The sequence below is a fragment of the Elgaria multicarinata genome, chromosome 5, assembly GCF_023053635.1.
Source record: "Elgaria multicarinata webbii isolate HBS135686 ecotype San Diego chromosome 5, rElgMul1.1.pri, whole genome shotgun sequence".
In the NCBI taxonomy this organism is placed as follows: domain Eukaryota; kingdom Metazoa; phylum Chordata; class Lepidosauria; order Squamata; family Anguidae; genus Elgaria; species Elgaria multicarinata.
This window is the reverse complement of record NC_086175.1, coordinates 115760093-115777303: the sequence shown is the minus strand read 5'-3', so window position 1 is coordinate 115777303 and position 17211 is coordinate 115760093. Positions and strand designations below refer to the sequence as shown.

Genomic DNA, 17211 nt, shown 5'->3' with positions numbered 1-17211 from the left:
GGACCATGGGAAAAATCGGGATAATTGCAGAAGCAGTTATCCTGGGGAAATGGAGGGGTCACCCCTGCCTGCTCCCAGGATCCCCTGTGCATCATTTGGACACACAGGGACGACCCAGGGGAAAATCCACAGTGTAGAAAGGCCCTTAGTGTCGTGTGAACCATTCATATCCTTGGTTGCTACATAAACGCAATTTAAACACACTCGTTAACCATTTGCTGCTGTCATCTTAACAAGCCCATTGAGTGGTGTGTGTGCAAACACATATGCATATCCCAGCCATCCAATGTGGCCCTTGGGGACTAAAAAGATTGTTCATCCCTGATCTATACAGTTATGCCTTGTTGCTTTCATTAATTCTTGGGCCCTTCTCCTATCCAGAGGTGATAAATATAGTTAAGTGATTCAGATGTTTTTTTTAAAAAAAGACATACACATTCAAAGGTAAGATTTAATGTTGGATATTTTGTCTGGGAAACCCCACACAAATACTGGTTGTTATATCATCAGAACGTACAGCAGAAGAACTTCACATCGTTCAATGCCGTGTCATCATCAACTCCTTGTGGAACTTCCACCTTTGTCTGGAACCCACATATAGCAGTACCGGTAGCACACTGATTGCTCCATGGACCAAACATACCCCATTCATGTGAGTTGCCTAGCAGTACAGACTTATCGGTACATAAGAACTCGATATTGTTGGCTCCTGTGTCATCCCCAAACCCCTGGGGTGTTTCAACTCTCAGACTAAAGGCCACCAGTTCATGTGGTACAGGGCAAGACTGAATCTTAGACCAAGCACCCCACCTGTCAAGGAAGACAATGGGGTTAGTTTGAGGGATGTATTCAGATTTTTATGTCCTGAAACTACAGAAAGGTTTAATCATGAACATAGAATCATAGAATAGTTGAGTTGGAAGGGACCTATAAAGCCAACCCCTGCTCAGTACGGGAATCGACATGGCTGGACATACTATGGTTGAATGGTAGTACCTGCAACTGTAACATTTGTTATCTAGATTGGCCCTGCAGCTTTTACTGCTTCAGAATCTCCCTTGCTATTGGAAGTACTTACTGAGGATGACCGAGTAAATTGACCCACGATTCATGTTTATACATACTTATCAGTGAATAAATATGATACATCGGGGCTTCAGCAGGAATTGGAATGTCCTATTTTATCGAATCAATGAACCGCTGTTTTGGCATCGTTATCTGATATGTCAATGGATCCCCAGTTATGTCTTATTCAGAAAAAAATATTGTTTTGGGCCTATTGGATGCCAAGTGTCTGTTTAATAAAGGTTTGTCCATATCAACTAATAGTTGGAAGTGTCATACAGCTAATGCTTCTTTTGTTTGTATGTTCTGGAAATGTCCAATAGTCGCCTCATTTGGGGAGGAAATTATCAGACATATAAATTAAGTATTGGAAAACTCTTTCATATTTTCAGATCTACATGTCATCTTACGTACTGGCTTCTTGGAAAGTAAACACGGTGAACGTAAATGGATTTTTCATGACCTGTTGACTGCCAAAAGACTGATTCTACAACATTGGCAAGATAAAACCACACTGCCTATAATGCAATGGATTGAAGACTTAACAAAATCAGCAACGTTTGAAAGACTGGTATACAGGTGCCATTTACGAATGGACTTCTGTTCAGTCATCTGGTCTGCCATCATAGACATGTATGTGTAATTTATGCTACTTTCTCTTTCTTCTTTTTTCATTTAGAATGTTATGTAATTTGAAACTGAGACTTTTGAAGTATGTAGTTGCATATGGCCATTTTTTATTTTATTTATCTTATTTTCTTCTATGGTTTTTATTTTGCTAAAATTCACAATAAATTCACATTAAAGCATATCTGACAGGTAGCTGTCCAGATGCATCTTGAATGCCTCTAGTGTGGAGAGCCCACGACACACACACCCAGGTAATTGGTCACATTGTTATTATTTCTAAATTTGCACCTGTATGTCTCAATTTGCATAGGAGCATGTTGTGCTAATTGGCATCCTCTTTTGTCCTCCGTTTGGGCGATGTAGTTCTTTCTTGGCAATGCATGAGTGGCCACCCTAACAAAGAGTAAGAACATTGGCACAGGGGACACAACTGTTGCTAGGCCTAGGGATGCTAGTGCAAAAACAAAGAGCTACTCACTTCCCAACTGCAGATGAAATAAATGAACCCTCTTTACACAACAGGCGGATGCCATTCAAGGATGTATCATCTTTCCATTTTTCGGCACCTTGATACGGTTCCACCTGGCATAGAGAGCGAAAAGCAGTGAAAAAGCTATGCATCAGAATAAAATGAACCTATCAGGAGAGACTGAAAGGACTTGGCATGTTTTGCCTTGAGAAGAGAAGATTGAAGGGAGACATGATAGCACTCTTCAAATACTTGAAAGGTTGTCACACAGAGGAGGGCCAGGATTTCTTCTCGATCCTCCCAGAGTGCAGGACATGGAATAATGGGCTCAAGTTCCAGGAAGCCAGATTCCAGCTGGATATCAGGAAAAACTTCCTGACTGTTAGAGCAGTACAACAATGGAACCCATTACCTAGGGAGGTCATGGGCTCTGCCACACTAGAGGCCTTCAAGAGGCAGCTGGACAACCATCTGTCAGGGATGCTTTAAGGTGGATTCCTAAATTCAGCAGGGGCTTGGACTTGATGGCCTTATAGACCCCTTCTAACTCTAGTATTCTATGCTTCTATGAAATTCTCTTCAGACTACAAAATTCCACCCACACTTATGCAAGGGCCAGAAAACATTAAATTGAGAATTACACATTCACACAGGACTGTCGAATGGATTCAACAGCACTATAAGAACCAGCCTGGATCAACCATAAACACTGCAGGGGGGTTCCCAACCTCTTTGGCTTTAATGGTATTTAATTTTACAAGCTCATAGAACAAGCCACATGTGTAGTAAAATATTTTAAAACACATAAATCCAAACAGAGGAAAGGGAACGTTCTGGGAGTTGGGATGTGGAGAGGTTTTGAGAAGATTCCGAATTGTGTTGAAGAATAGTGTTGATTCTAGTAGGTCAAAATAAGAAGACAATTTTAGGGAATAATCACTATAATTCTACTTCCTACACACACACACACCTGCCCTGGAACCAGCTGTTTTACATGCTGAAGGCTTGACATGGTAACCTGGCATGTTTTGAGCTTGTTGGACTTTCAGATCCTGCACTGATTTTGCCTTGTAGCTTGTATTTCCTATGCTGGCTAATACTCCTTTCCTGCCAGGGATGCGCAACAGGGATGGCACATTCTTTGCTTGTGAAAATGGAGTGACATTTCAACAAATTTTTAGGGGCAACATGGGAGAAATTCAGGAAATTTACAGAAAATTATCATGGCAAGCAGTAGTGGTGGCTTTTCCTCCTTATTCAATTATACATAAGTGCGTCAATTATACATCACTGCTGTGAGTGGTGACAGAACTGTGTGATCAGAGGCCCAATAAGACTGGGAAGGCATTAAAACAGCTCCCCAAGCAGAACAGGGAAAGTTGGCTCTATAGTTCCTGCAAATGCAATCTTATTCCTAGCATTCCTAGGGTGTCCTAGGAAGCAGGTAGGAACTTCTGAGCAAGGAACAAGGCTTCTGTGACAGGAACCATAGAGCCCATTCCTAGAGTGGTTTTCCTCTCTTTTCCCAGTGGCAGCAAATGGTCCCGGGACTGCAGAAAAAACGGGAAATCCCTGGGTTCCGTTTTCCTGGGATTTCCCTAGGATCATCCCCAGTTGACCCTGGGATCCCCTGAGCATCATTTGGATGCACAGGGATGACCCCGGGGCAACCCTAGGGAAAAACAGCAGTGTAGAAAGGGCCTAAGACTCCAGCGTTTCCTGTCAGCACCAACAAAGGGCTGTGATGTAGTGGTAGAACAAGCGCTTTGCACACAATTGTTGGCATCTCCAGGTATGGCTATGAAAGCCACCACTCAGTGTAGACAATACAGAGCTATATGGACTAATGATCTTACTTGGTATAAGACAACCTCCTATGTTACGTCACTCTCCTGCCAATTTCTGGAATCATTTCGTAGTTCACAAACTATACTAAGTAGTGCACAGTTTCCTTGGGATGAAAGTGGATATTTGTGGGAAGCAAGAAGAGGAGAAACTCCAGAGATAACTAATTATGACACCTACACAGCCTAAAGTTGTCTGAAGAGCAGGATACATGGCAGGTTTTACCTTCAGTACAAAGCCAGAAGCAGCACCATTGGGACAAAATACTTTTCTCCCCCAATGTCCCCATGGCCCTCCATTTTGCACCTTGAGTATGGAGTTATAGTGATAGGCCGACGCTGTGTTCTGGAGGCAGGAGAGGATCAGGAAGACCATAGGGCTGGTGGAAAGGTCCATTTTGGGTACTCCTCTCTGGCTGTCACTGTGGAAACATGGGTGAAGAACAGTAACCATGAGAAAGCATTATCTTAGAAGTTGGGCTGGACCTTTTCATGGATCTACTGCCAATCACCAGGCAGTAATTGGTCTATACTATCAGTGACATGGCTCTAACTGACTTGGCCATCAGAAACACACTAAGGGCATATTGGGATGGATACAAAGGGCCCAATATATCAGTTTCTTTTAACTTAAAGCTCTTTTGGAGAAATCCAGAATGGAATCAAATGAGTTTGGATTTCTATGAATCTAACTTGTGGATTCCGTAGCAGATCAACTTTTCCAAGGTTGCACAGATTCCCTAGACCAGCAGACTATTTTGGTTTTAACTTTTTAGAATTTTATGCAAATTTAGTCATAAAAAATACATTTTTTAAAAAAATGACACTAGCCAAAATGTGCATTTTCTCCATAGGCTAAAGTACAAACGGGCATGTTTTGGTAGGAGTTGCACATTTTTTTGCAAATCTGTGCCAGGGTGAATTTGCACAAAGTTGGGAAATTGGGGGGAAAACAGATTCTATCAAGAAGCAAACAATGGGATGAAAAGCACCTGGCCACCATGAAAGGGTTTTACAAACCCCACACATGCTTAACTGCCAACAACTAATCTCAAGCAGAGGCATTTCAACTGCTTAAAATGGGGGCTGGGAATTTCACAAAGCTGGGTAACCCACCAAACAATGTTTTGGGAAAGGGGCGAGGCCAGGTAAAGTGGGCATGGCCATCTGGGCCACCCTTGAGGGCCACCTTGAGACTCCAGGAGGACTGGATTGGGCACCCATGCCTGAGGTTGTGAACACTAGCAGAAAGTTTCTACTGTTTGCAGCGACCCCGTTTTCATCCTTGCACAAGTATCAGGAGCTTATTGGCTTGGGCAGCATTATTGAAATGCTTCTCTCCATCAAGGTGTTGTCCCATATGACAACTTCACAACATATTTGGCCCCTGCTGGACTGATCTCTAATTGCCAAAAGGAGGTGCATTTTGATACTCCTTAAGAAATGTTTGCGAACTATGCTCCTTACCTTTGTTTCTCTCCAGATGTGTATTTTATAGACAACGACACTTCAATCCTTTCTCCCTGGCTTTCCTTCATTCAAGTTGAGCTTGTATGTTGTTCTGGCTGGATTGCAACTCTTGCCCTTCCCTCTCCCCTCAGCAAGCGGCTCCAAATATCCCACGTCCAGAATAAGAGAGAACCTGTGCTGGACAGTGAAATACGAGTGTGGGCGACAGTCGCGAGCCAAGGCAGGACAGTACAAGGTGGGCGTTGTCCTGAGGAGCAGCACTTGCCGTGCTCTGCTGCTCCTTCCTTGAGCGGAGCAGGGAACAAGCTGTGCAGCCTCCTTTGTTCTGTGTCTATCACACTCCTACTGCTTGTTGCCTTTAAAATAGGGTGACCATCTGTACAGTGACCCTGGGCATGTCTACACCACAAGAGTGTAGGGGAGGATTGTGAACTTACTGGCTTCCGCAATCCTCCCTGAGTGTCTAGACAGCCACATGATGTCCTAGAACAGCCTTCCTCAACCTGGGGCGCTCCAGATGTGTTGGACTACAACTCCCAGAATGCCCCAGCCAGCTGGCTGGGGCATTCTGGGAGATGCAGTCCAACACATCTGCAGCGCCCCAGATTGAGGAAGGCTGTCCTAGAAGGATGAGGCAGCCGCCATTTTTAAAAACAACAACAGTGATTTAGACCAATTTATTTTTTTAACCCTGTAATTTCCTCAAATTCCCTCAACTGATATTTAATTCTTTCTAATTTTCTTAATGGATTCTTAATGGTCAATAAAGTATCATCCGCAAACATGTTTAGCTTTATTTCCCTTACCTCTCCAATTCCTTCTAATTCTTTATCCTCCCTTAGTGCCTTCGCCAAAACTTCCATAACCATTACAAAAAGGACCGGCGAGAGCGGACATCCTTGTCTTGTTCCTCTGGCTAGTCGTATCTTTTCAGTAAGTCCGTCATTTACCACCACTACCGCCGTATTTTGGGAATATAGCTGTTCTATTACATTTTTAAATTTATTTCCAAATCCCAATTTATCTATAATACTCTTTAGTGCCTGTCAGCTCACACAATCAAAAGCTTTAAAAATATCTAATGCCATAATACCTGCCTTAATATTTGCTTTTTTTATTACATTTATTACATTTAAAACTCTACCCACTAAATTATGCATATGTCTTCCTACCACAAACCCACATTGATCTGCTCCTATATATTCTGCCAAGAATTTATTTAATCGTTTGGCCATAATAGATGTAAAAATTTTAGCATCCTGATTTATTAAAGAAATAGGTCTATAAGAATCGGGATTAGTCAAATCTTTATCTGGTTTTGGGATCAGAATTATCACTGAATGTTCCCATGATTCAGGTATCTTCTCTCCTGATAATATCCTATTATAAAGTTCCATTAATTTTGGAACTAGACAATCTTTGAAGACCTTATAATATTCTGGACCCAAACCATCTGCTCCTGGTGATTTACCCACTTTTAACTTATCAATAACCTCTTCAACTTCTCTTTGAGTTATTACTGACTCCATTAACTCCTTATATTCTGATTTTATTTCCTTCTTTATAAACCTTCCAATATACTCCTCCACCTTTTCTTGTTGAATTTCTTTACCCTTGTACAATTCCTGATAAAATTCCTGAAAATTTTTTATTTTAGCTTTCATTGCATGACAATAATTCCCTCGGCTATCTTTCAACGTTTCTATCCCATTCCTCCCTTTTTCTTTTTGTGTGAGCTTGGCAAGCAACCTCGAGTTCTTATCACTATTTTCAAAATATTCCCTTTTCATATACATTAAATTCTTTTGAATCTCTTCTATATTTAAATTTTCTAATTGTTTCTTCTTAGCTTGTATTTCCACTAATTTATATTTATCTTTACTTCGCCAATATCTTTCCTCCAAGTTTTTAATTTCTATCTCTAACTTTTCCTGTTCTGCACGTTGTTGTCTTTTTAAACTACATGTTTCTCTAATACAGATTCCTCTTGCTACAGCCTTCATGGTGTCCCAAATGACTGACCCAGCTGTTCCTCCTTTTTCATTAATTTCCCATGACTCCGACAGTTCCTTCCGAATTTTATCTACTATTTTATTGTATTTCAATATCTTTGTGTTCAACTTCCATCTATATGCCTCTTTATAATCTTTCTTAACTGTAAATTCTAAACTTAACAAGGCATGATCAGTTACTTTTATTACCCCCATTTCCATTTTACAAATCCTCGTTGCAAAGTCTTTTGAAACAAATATATGATCTATCCTGGAGTATGTATGATGAACTGGGGAAAAATATGAGAATCCAGGCCTATTCCCGTTAAGTAAGCGCCACGAATCTAAATAATCATTTTCTTTTATTAATTTATTCAATATAGTCATATTGTTTCTCTTTTCAACATTAGTGGGATTTGACCTGTCTCTTTTATTATCCATAACCATATTAAAATCCCCAGCTAATATAACATACCCCTCCTTAAATTCTTCTATTTCTTTAAACAACTTTATAAAAAACTCTCTATGCCTCTCATTTGGGGCATAAACATTAATCAAAGTATAGACCTTTCCCTCAATTTTACCTTTTAACATAAGATATCTACCCTTATCATCCTTTTTTACCTCTTCTAATGTAAACCCACTTTTTTTTGAAATCAAAGTGGCCACTCCATTTTTTTTTGATGTCCCTAATGACTTTTCATAATAGGCTAGCCACTTTAATTTTATCATATTCGAATTCTCGGAGCCTTGGTGTGTCTCTTGGATCATTATAATATCTGATCCCTCTTTATTAAGCATTTGTTCTATTCTCTTCCTTTTCACGACTGCCCCTAAACCTTTAACATTGAGTGTTGATACCTTTATCTTTTTATCCATAATCACCCTTTTGAAATCTCTTCCGATCCCTTGTGCTCAGCAGTTCAAACTTGCTTACATAAAAACACAAACTCCATACATAAAACCCCCACCCTCCTACCCCAATCCCTCCTCCCCTACCTTCCCCCCCTCCCCACCCCCCCACTCTAATCCCCCCCCATATCCCCGTGAGTCTAGTACTCCAGCCATCTACTTTAAAGGGGGAGGGGGGAGGCAGTGCTGTGCCTGGCCGGCAGGTTTCTATATTAGCATTTTTATTTGCAATTATCTCCAAACATAATTAACAATTCTCTTACTCTCCAGATGTCCCAGCCTCATTCCCTCCCCCACCCACTCCAGCCCCATCTGCTTCCCCATCCAGACCCAGCCTCTTCAGCAAATCTTTACCTTGATCCAATGAGGTTACTCTGTGTTCCCTCCTCCCATATGTAAATCTTAAAAAAAACCGGGTAACCCCATGCATAAGGAATTTCATTCTTCATTAATGTTTCCATTATTAGTTTAAGACTACTTCTCCAATTTAATGTATGTTGAGAAAGATCATTGTAAATTTACACTGGTTTGCCTTTATATTATATCTGATTCTTAAATCTCAATTCTTTCATAATTTGCTCTTTTTTATAATAATTACCAAATTTCACCAAAATGTCTCTTGCCCCTTTGTGGTTTTGCCCCCCCACACGATGGACTCGATCCGGATCCAATCCGTCTATTGATATATCGGCATCAGCTCCTTGAACCAGTTCACGATGATTTCTCTAAGATCTTCTCCCTGCGACTCCTTTAGCTGCTTTATTCAAAAAGTAGATCTACTAGATTAATCTTCCGAGGCAATCGATCACAGTACCCATTCTTTAAATTGTATATTAGTTGATTTCTCAAAAGCCTCTTATTCCTTCTGGTCCAAGTCCGCTTTAGCCTCTATCTTTTTGATCTTATCCGAATTTTCCACCTTTTTTATCCACTAAATACACAATTAATGTCTAAATTCACTCATATGCTGATCCATTTTTTTAAAATATAACAATGTTATTTTCAGCTATAATGGGCCTGATCTCCATCAACGAGGGAGGGTTACTACCACTTTCTCCTCCTTCAGTCATATTTTTTCTTTATTTGGTATTGTATCCAAAGGGACTGGGTCTTTATCTTCCTCCTCTTGCTCAACTCCAGGGGCTGTCCTTTCCAGGAGGGAGAGGCATGCCAAATTATGATTTGAAAGTTCCTTTTTTTTTATAATTTGAAGGTTTCTTATTTTTTTTTCCTTCTTTTTTTCTTTTTTCTTTTTTTTTTTTTCTTTTTCTTTTTTTGTATATTAAGCTTTGCCCAACTTTTGATCTTTCTTTTAATGTTAGGCATGGGACTCTTCTGGGTAGGGCATAAATCTTAGAGTGTAACTCGCTTCCTTAGCAACTTATGCTGGCTTCTCTGTTATATATCAAACACTTTTTCTTTCTTCATGAGGGGGGGGAATATCCAGTTCACAACAGCATTCACTAGAGGGGATCAGTTTAATCATTCGCAGCCTCTCAGCTTCCCACATCTCCCTCACCGAATGCCGAATGCAGCTTCTTCCACCTTCTCTCCCCCCCTTCTCACCACGCCAATAAATCCAATCAACAACTTCCACCTTACAAAGCCAGCATTTCAATCGTTCCCATGTGAGATAAGAATGAAAGGTTGTAACACAAATCAATGTCCAGCAAGCATAAATTCCTTCTTTTTATGTTGTTTAACTATACTAAGAGGGAAGAAAAGGATTGGGAAGTTAAGGGAATGGAATTGAAAGTTAAGAACGAGATTAAATATTTGGGAATTAAAATTACAAAAAATCTAGAGAATTTAGAAAGGGAAAATTTAACGAGGTTAAAGAAGGAGGTACTAGAGAAATTGGAAAAATATAAAAGATTAAATTTATCTTGGTTTGGGAGAATAGCTTTGATAAAAATGAAGATATTAGCTAAAATTAATTTTGTATTTAGGATGTTACCTATAAAAATATCAGAAACCGAGATAAAAAGTTGGCAAAATATTATTAATAAATATTGTAATGGAGAAAAGAGAGCAAGAGTGAATAAAAATAATTGGTACCTAAGCCAAAAAAAGGGGGGAATGGGTCTCCCAAACATAAAATTATACTACGTAGCAAATAGATTAAGACATGTTGTAGAAGCAATTATGGGAGTAGGAGATTTATATTGGATGGAAGAAAAAATTATAAGTAAGGTAGAGATGAATCTGGAGAATGTTTTTTTTAAAGATGGAGGAAGAAAGTGGGTTGGAAGTATAGATAATCCACTCCTGAGGACTCAATGGGAAATTTGGAGTAAATTTAAAGGGAAGCTGCTTCCGAGCAACTCTCCCTTAGCACCGATAATAATGTTAAAGAATTTCCCAGAGGATCTAAAGGGTAGATTATGTAAAATATTAAAAGAGAAAAATAAAATAAAATTAAAGGATTGGGTAAGAGATATTAAAACAAGAGAAGATATGGAAAATTTGTTAAAGGAGAAGAAGCTATCTTGGCTAGAATATGGTCAATTAGAGCAATGGAATAAAAAGTGGATTAAAGATAATAGAATGTGCAGAAAGATGACGAGGTTTGAAGAATTAGTAGTAAGTAAGGAGAAAGGAAAAGGAAGTAGTATAGTTTCAAAAGGATTAATGAGTGAAATATATAAAATATTGTTAGAGAAGGAGTTTAGAGAGAATACAGAGAAAATGATTTGGGAATCAGATTTGAAGATACAAATAGGGCGACAGAGCTGGGAGGGACTATGGAAACAAAGAGTGTTGAGAAGTTTATCAGTAAGAATAAAGGAGAATTATTTTAAAATTTTATGGAGGTGGTACCTAACCCCGGTTAGATTGAATAAGATAAGTGATCAACATTCAGCAAATTGTTGGAGAGGATGTGGGGAAAAAGGAACGTATTTACATATGTGGTGGCAATGCAAATATGTACAAAGATTATGGAAGATGGTGTTTTCAGAAATTGAAGAAATAGTGGGAATGAAAATAGAACAAACACCAAAAATAGCATTGCTGTCACTATTTGAAGATATAAAGTGTGGAAAAGGAACTATAGAGCTGATATCGAGTTTGTTGGTTGCAGCACGATTGATGATAGCTAGGAACTGGAAGATCCAAGGGGAATATTCTATTGAGGAATGGTATAAAGTAGTATGGGACATAGCCATTAATGATAAACTGACATGCAATATTAAGTGGAGAAAAGGCGTAACTAAAATAAATGAGTTCGAAGGAATCTGGAAACAGTTCCTAGTGTTCGTGTTTACTAAGGGAAGTGGGAAACCACCAGCAGAAGAAATGATTAGATTTTGGACTCAAGAATGATCCCGAGGTGGGGGGTGCACATTTATGTTAAGAATGAAGATGTTGTAGAGTGATAAGGCATATGTAATAGTTTTTGATATTTGTACTCAACAATTATTCAATATGTATGCAGCAGATATTTGATGTATTTTTTTTTCTTATTGTGTTAGTTTCAGTTATATTTTGGAAATGTTTATCTATGTTTATATAGCGTTGAAAATGAATAAAAATTTAAAAAAAAAAAAACAAAAACAGTGAGAGGAGTGCACTCGTGCTCCATCACAAACGGTAAGAAGAAGAAGAAGAAGAAAAACTGACCCTGCTCCCCACCCTCAATGGGCACGGACTGCTGCTGTGCAGCTCCGTGCCCATTTTACGGTCCTGGCTACTTGTGGGGAGGACAGGACAACCTGGGAGCAGCGGCCACACGGCTGCGCTCTATGGGATGGTCCTGGAACTGCAGAAAAGTTGGGTTTTCCATGGTTCCTGATATCCCAGGGTAAGTCCTTGCTAGTTCCGGGCTGCCCCCAGAATCTCCTGTGCATCATGTGGATACACAGGGACGATCCAAGGACTACCCCCGGATATAGGCATGGTGTAGATGTGCCCCATCTGGAAAGGAGAACAGGGCTCCTGTATCTTTAACAGTTGTATTGGAAAGGGAATTTCAGCAGGTGTCAATTGTATGCATGCAGCACCGGGTGGAATTCCCTCTTCATCACAACAGTGAAAGCTTCAGGAGCCCTGTCCTCTTTTGTATCTGGTCAAGAGGGCAGGGCTCTGCAGCTTGAACTGTTGTGATGAAGAGGGGATTTCAGCAGGTGCTGTTGTGATGAAGAGAGATTTGAATGAATGAATGAATTAATTAATTAAACAATGCATTACAATGCATTAAACCCAGTGCATGGGCATCTGCTCACAGTGGCAAGGGGGTGCACTTGACTCCCAACCCCCCTAACCCTGATTCCAGTCATGCCATCATTCTGAGAGCAAAAGCAGCACTTCTCCCGATGCACATTTGGAACTGCCGTCACGGGGCACACTCCCTCCCGCAACGGCTCTCCTTTACTTGCGGGAAACGTCCCTCGTGTGTGCCCCATGTGTGACAATTGCGCTAGCGGGAAAACTCACAACCACCCGTCCTCCCTTGCAAAAGAGTGGTAGGTGTAGATTAGGTCCGAGTCCAAGACAGCGGTGGGGTCTGAGCCCAACAAAGTAAAATAACTCCTTTGAATCCACAGTTTTCAGCGCCAATAGAAACATTTTTTTTTCAGAAAGTGAACTCTTTTTTCTGTTTCTTCCTCCAATCTCCTCACATACACTCTGCCAGCAAACACATTCCTCCAATCTCTCCCCCCCACACACACACACTCTGGATTACCTCTCATACATTCCCTCTCACCTCATCTCATCACCAGTAGACTGTCCCACTGTCTCTCTCTCACACACAAATACACATACACACATACAACCACCAAGATAGGTGTCCAGGGGCACTGGAGCCCATGGGCACCATGTTGCATGCCTTTGGCTTACAGTCACATGTCATATGCCATATGCATGCAGCCAAAGAAAGCCAGCTAACAATAAATTCAGTGGAGGATGCTGGCTCTGGATGTCAGTGGGGAGGTGAGTCCACTCCAGGTTTCAGTCAGAACCAGTCAGAACACCCTTTAGAGTTATGACTGGTTCTGACTGAAATCCAGAGCAGATTCACCACCCCACTGATATCAGAGCCACCAGCTTCCACTGAATAAGTTTACACAATAAGATGTATGAACACAAAGAAATCTCCCATGGTCCTTAGCTTCTGTTGTTAAAGAGATGGCCAAAACTCCAAGCACAGATTAGACGTCCATGGGTGCCAAAGAGCTTGCTCGGCTTCGTCCATTTTCTTCTGCTGCCCCTTACGCCTGGAACACTCTTGCAGAACATTTGAGAACTACAAGTTCAATCGCAGCTTTTAAAGCTCAACTAAAAACTTTTCTTTTTCCTAAAGCTTTTAAAACTTGATGTTGTGCGGACTTTATACTGTTAGTTTTACCCTACCCTGTGCCTGCTTACCCTACCCTGTGCCTGTTGGCATTCTCTTCCCCTCCTTATTGTTTTACTATGATTTTATTAGATTGTAAGCCTATGCGGCAGGGCCTTGCTATTTACTGTTTTACTCTGTACAGCACCATGTACATTGATGGTGCTATATAAATAAATAAATAATAATAATAATAATAATAATAATAATAATAATAATAATAATTTTTTCCTTCCCCTTTAATGGCCTGATACCAAGGCATTTTATAGACACCATAAAAAGTCCTGTGGGCTCATGGACCACCTTGAGATAATTTTTGTTTAGCCAAACATCTCAATATTGTATCATGTAAGACTTGGCAGATGGCAAGTCCAATGTGGGGATGTGGCACACTTCAGTCATGCTCACAGAATGGCTGTTCCCAGGACATACCAGCCCCCATGCAGTGATTGAGCATCTAACTGCAGCCTTTGACACGGTTGATCACGATCTTCTCTTAGATTCCCTCCATGACCTTGGACTCTGTGGCTCTGTCTATAACTGGTTCGCCTCCTATCTAGAGGGTCGCTCCTTCAGCGTGTCGGCTAACGGCAGCTCGTCCTCCTCCTTTCCCCTTTCAGTAGGGGTTCCGCAAGGCTCGGTGCTTGGCCCGCTGCTGTTTTCTCTATACATGCTGCCCTTGGGTAAACTTATTCAATCTCATGGCCTCCAATATCACCTGTATGCCGATGACACACAACTATACCTCTCATCTCCGGAACTTTCTCCTGATGTCCACGATCGTACCTCAGCATGTCTTTCAGATATCTCAGCCTGGCTGCTTCATCGCCGTTTGAAACTCAATATGGCAAAAACTGAACTGCTTGTTTTTCCTCCTAAACCTTCTCCTCATCTCTCATTCTCTCTTACTGTCAACGATGTCACGCTTACTCCGGTCAAGGAAACTCGTAGCCTTGGCTTTATATTTGATTCCTCGCTCTCCTTTATTCCTCATATCGAGGCAGTAGCTAAATCTTGTCGTTTCTTCCTGTATAATATTGCCAGGATTCGACCATTTTTGTCTGTCTCTTCTGCCAAGACTCTCGTTCACGCACTGGTTATCTCTCGGTTGGACTACTGCAACCTCCTCCTCTCTGGCCTCCCCTCATCTCACATCAGTCCGCTGGTCTCTGTCCACCACTCTGCCGCTAAGATCATCTTCCTGGCCCGCCGCTCTGACCATGTCACTCCGCTTCTGAAATCTCTTCATTGGCTCCCAATTCATTCCAGAATCCAATATAAACTTCTCCTGTTGACCTTCAAAGCTTTTCACGGTCTAGCTCCTGCCTATCTCTCCTCTCTCATCTCACACTATTGCCCCGCTCGTGCTCTTCGCTCCTCTGATGCCATGCTTCTTGCCTGCCCAAGGGTCTCTACTTCCCTTGCTCGGCTTCGCCCATTTTCCTCTGCTGCCCCTCATGCCTGGAATGCTCTTCCAGAACACCTGAGAACTACCAACTCAATCACAGCTTTTAAAACACAGCTAAAAACTTTTCTTTTCCCTATAGCTTTTAAACTTTGAGTTTGTTCTGACTCTATACTGTTAGCTTCACCCTTCCCGGTGCCTGTCTACACTTCCCTGTGCCTGTTTGCATTCTCTTTCCCTCCTTATTGTTTACTACAACTTTATTAGATTGTAAGCCTATGCGGCAGGGTCTTGCTATTTACTGTGTTATCTGTACAGCACCATGTACATCGATGGTGCTATATAAATAAATAATAATAATAATAATAATAATTAGCATGCTCTCTGAACAACCACCTTGAACAACCTTACAACTAACTACGGTTCTCAAGGTTCGAGAAAAATAAGCCACACTGCATGATTAACAAGCCATCCTGCAGAAAATGTCCCAAGTTCAGTCAAGACATTAGCCCATGGTTCAGCAAACAACCCACAGTTCAAAAACAATCCACACTCAACCACTTACGTGTGGATTAGCGTGTTTTGAGAACCCAGTCACAGTCTGAAATTCAATGCAGAAGAAACAACAGGGAAAAGAGAAGGGAAGAGAAGCAGGAAAAAATTGGGAAGAATGTTCAGTTATTTCAGCTGCAGTGACAAGTTTGTGCAAAGCCAGTCAGAGAGTGATACCTAAGAAATTTGTTTAAGTATAATAATCTATTTTATAGTATTGCTATTTCTTTAAATGTTGATTTTTAAGTACATAATTCAATCAACCAGTCAGAAGATGGTGCTTGGGGAACATTACTTGGCCCTGTGGACTCTCAAGTATGGGGTTCCGCAGGGATCGGTTTTGTCCTCCATGTTGTTTAACATTTACATGAAGCCACTGGGTGTGGTCATCCAGAGCTTTGGAGCGTGCTGTCATCAGTATGCTGACGACACACAGCTCTATTTCTCCTTTCCATCTTCAGCAGGAGAGGCTGTGGATGTGTTGAACCGGTGCCTGGCTGCGACAATGGACTGGCTGAGCACTAATAAACTGAAACTCAATCCAGACAAGACTGAGATGCTGTTAGTAGGTGATTCCACTGACAGGATGGGGGGGTGTTCTACCGGTTCTGGATGGGATTGCACTCACCCGGAAGGAACAGGTTCGTAGCTTGGGGGTTCTTTTAGATCCATCATTGTCACTTGAGGCTCAGGTGACCTCAGTGGCATGGAGTGCCTTTTACAAACTCCAGTTGGTGGCCCAGCTACGCCCCTATCTGGACAGGGATAACCTGGCTTCAGTTGTCCATGCTCTGGTAACCTCCAAGTTAGATTACTGCAATGCACTCTATGTAGGGCTGCCTTTGAAGATGATTCGGAAGCTGCAGCTTGTGCAAAATGCAGCGGCCAGATTGATTTCAGGAACCAGAAGGTTCGACCATATAACACCTGTTCTGGTCCGCTTGCACTGGCTGCCTGTATGTTTCCGAGCCCAATTCAAGGTGCTGGTTTTGACCTATAAAGCCTTACACGGCTTGGGACCACAATACCTGACGGAACGCCTCTCCCGATGTGAATATACCCAGTCACTACATTCAACATCTAAGGTCCTCCTCCGGCTGCCTACTCCAAGAGAGGCTCAGAGTGTGGCAACGAGGGACAGGGCCTTTTCGGTGGTGGCCCCCAGACTATGGAACTATCTCCTTGACGAGGCTCACCTGGCACCAATGCTGCTATCTTTCCAGCACCAGGTTAAGACTTTCCTCTTTGCCCAGGCGTATGGCAGCACATCTTAATTACCCACATGTTTAGTTTTTTAACGGTTTTTAATGCTTTATGTGTGTATGTTCTGTGTTTTAGAATTTTAAATTTTGTATACTCGTTTTTATCTCAATTTTAGAATTTCTGTAAATCGCCCAGAGAGTCCTGGCTATGGGGGCGGTATATAAATGTAATAAATAAATAAATAAATAAATAAATAAATAAATAAATAAAGTAATCTCTCCTGCTTTGTACAGAGTGCCTCTGGCCAGATCTACACCAAGCAGGATATAGCACTA

At 41.3% G+C, this 17211-nt stretch overlaps 1 protein-coding gene across 1 annotated transcript; it reads right to left on the bottom strand.

The window, feature by feature from the left end:
- Positions 1–506: 506 nt before the first annotated feature.
- On the bottom strand, positions 507–4405 carry LOC134399653 (vitelline membrane outer layer protein 1-like). Its single transcript, XM_063127734.1, has 3 exons — positions 4235–4405; positions 2174–2277; positions 507–810 (listed from the first exon to the last, which is right to left on the bottom strand). The coding sequence occupies exons 1-3, from the start codon at positions 4403–4405 to the stop codon at positions 507–509; spliced, it is 579 nt and encodes a 192-aa protein (XP_062983804.1).
- Between the last annotated feature and the right edge of the window lie 12806 nt (positions 4406–17211).

Bases quoted from the DNA above. Each gene is read 5' to 3' on its own strand.
- LOC134399653 (XM_063127734.1), bottom strand. From the start codon at position 4,405: ATGGACCTTTCCACCAGCCCTATGGTCTTCCTGATCCTCTCCTGCCTC. The intron at 2,278-4,234 runs GTAAAACCTGCC...TCTCTATGCCAG, and splicing joins CTTCTGGCTTTGTACTGAAG to GTGGAACCGTATCAAGGTGC. The intron at 811-2,173 runs GTGAGTAGCTCT...CTTCCTTGACAG, and splicing joins ATTTCATCTGCAGTTGGGAA to GTGGGGTGCTTGGTCTAAGA.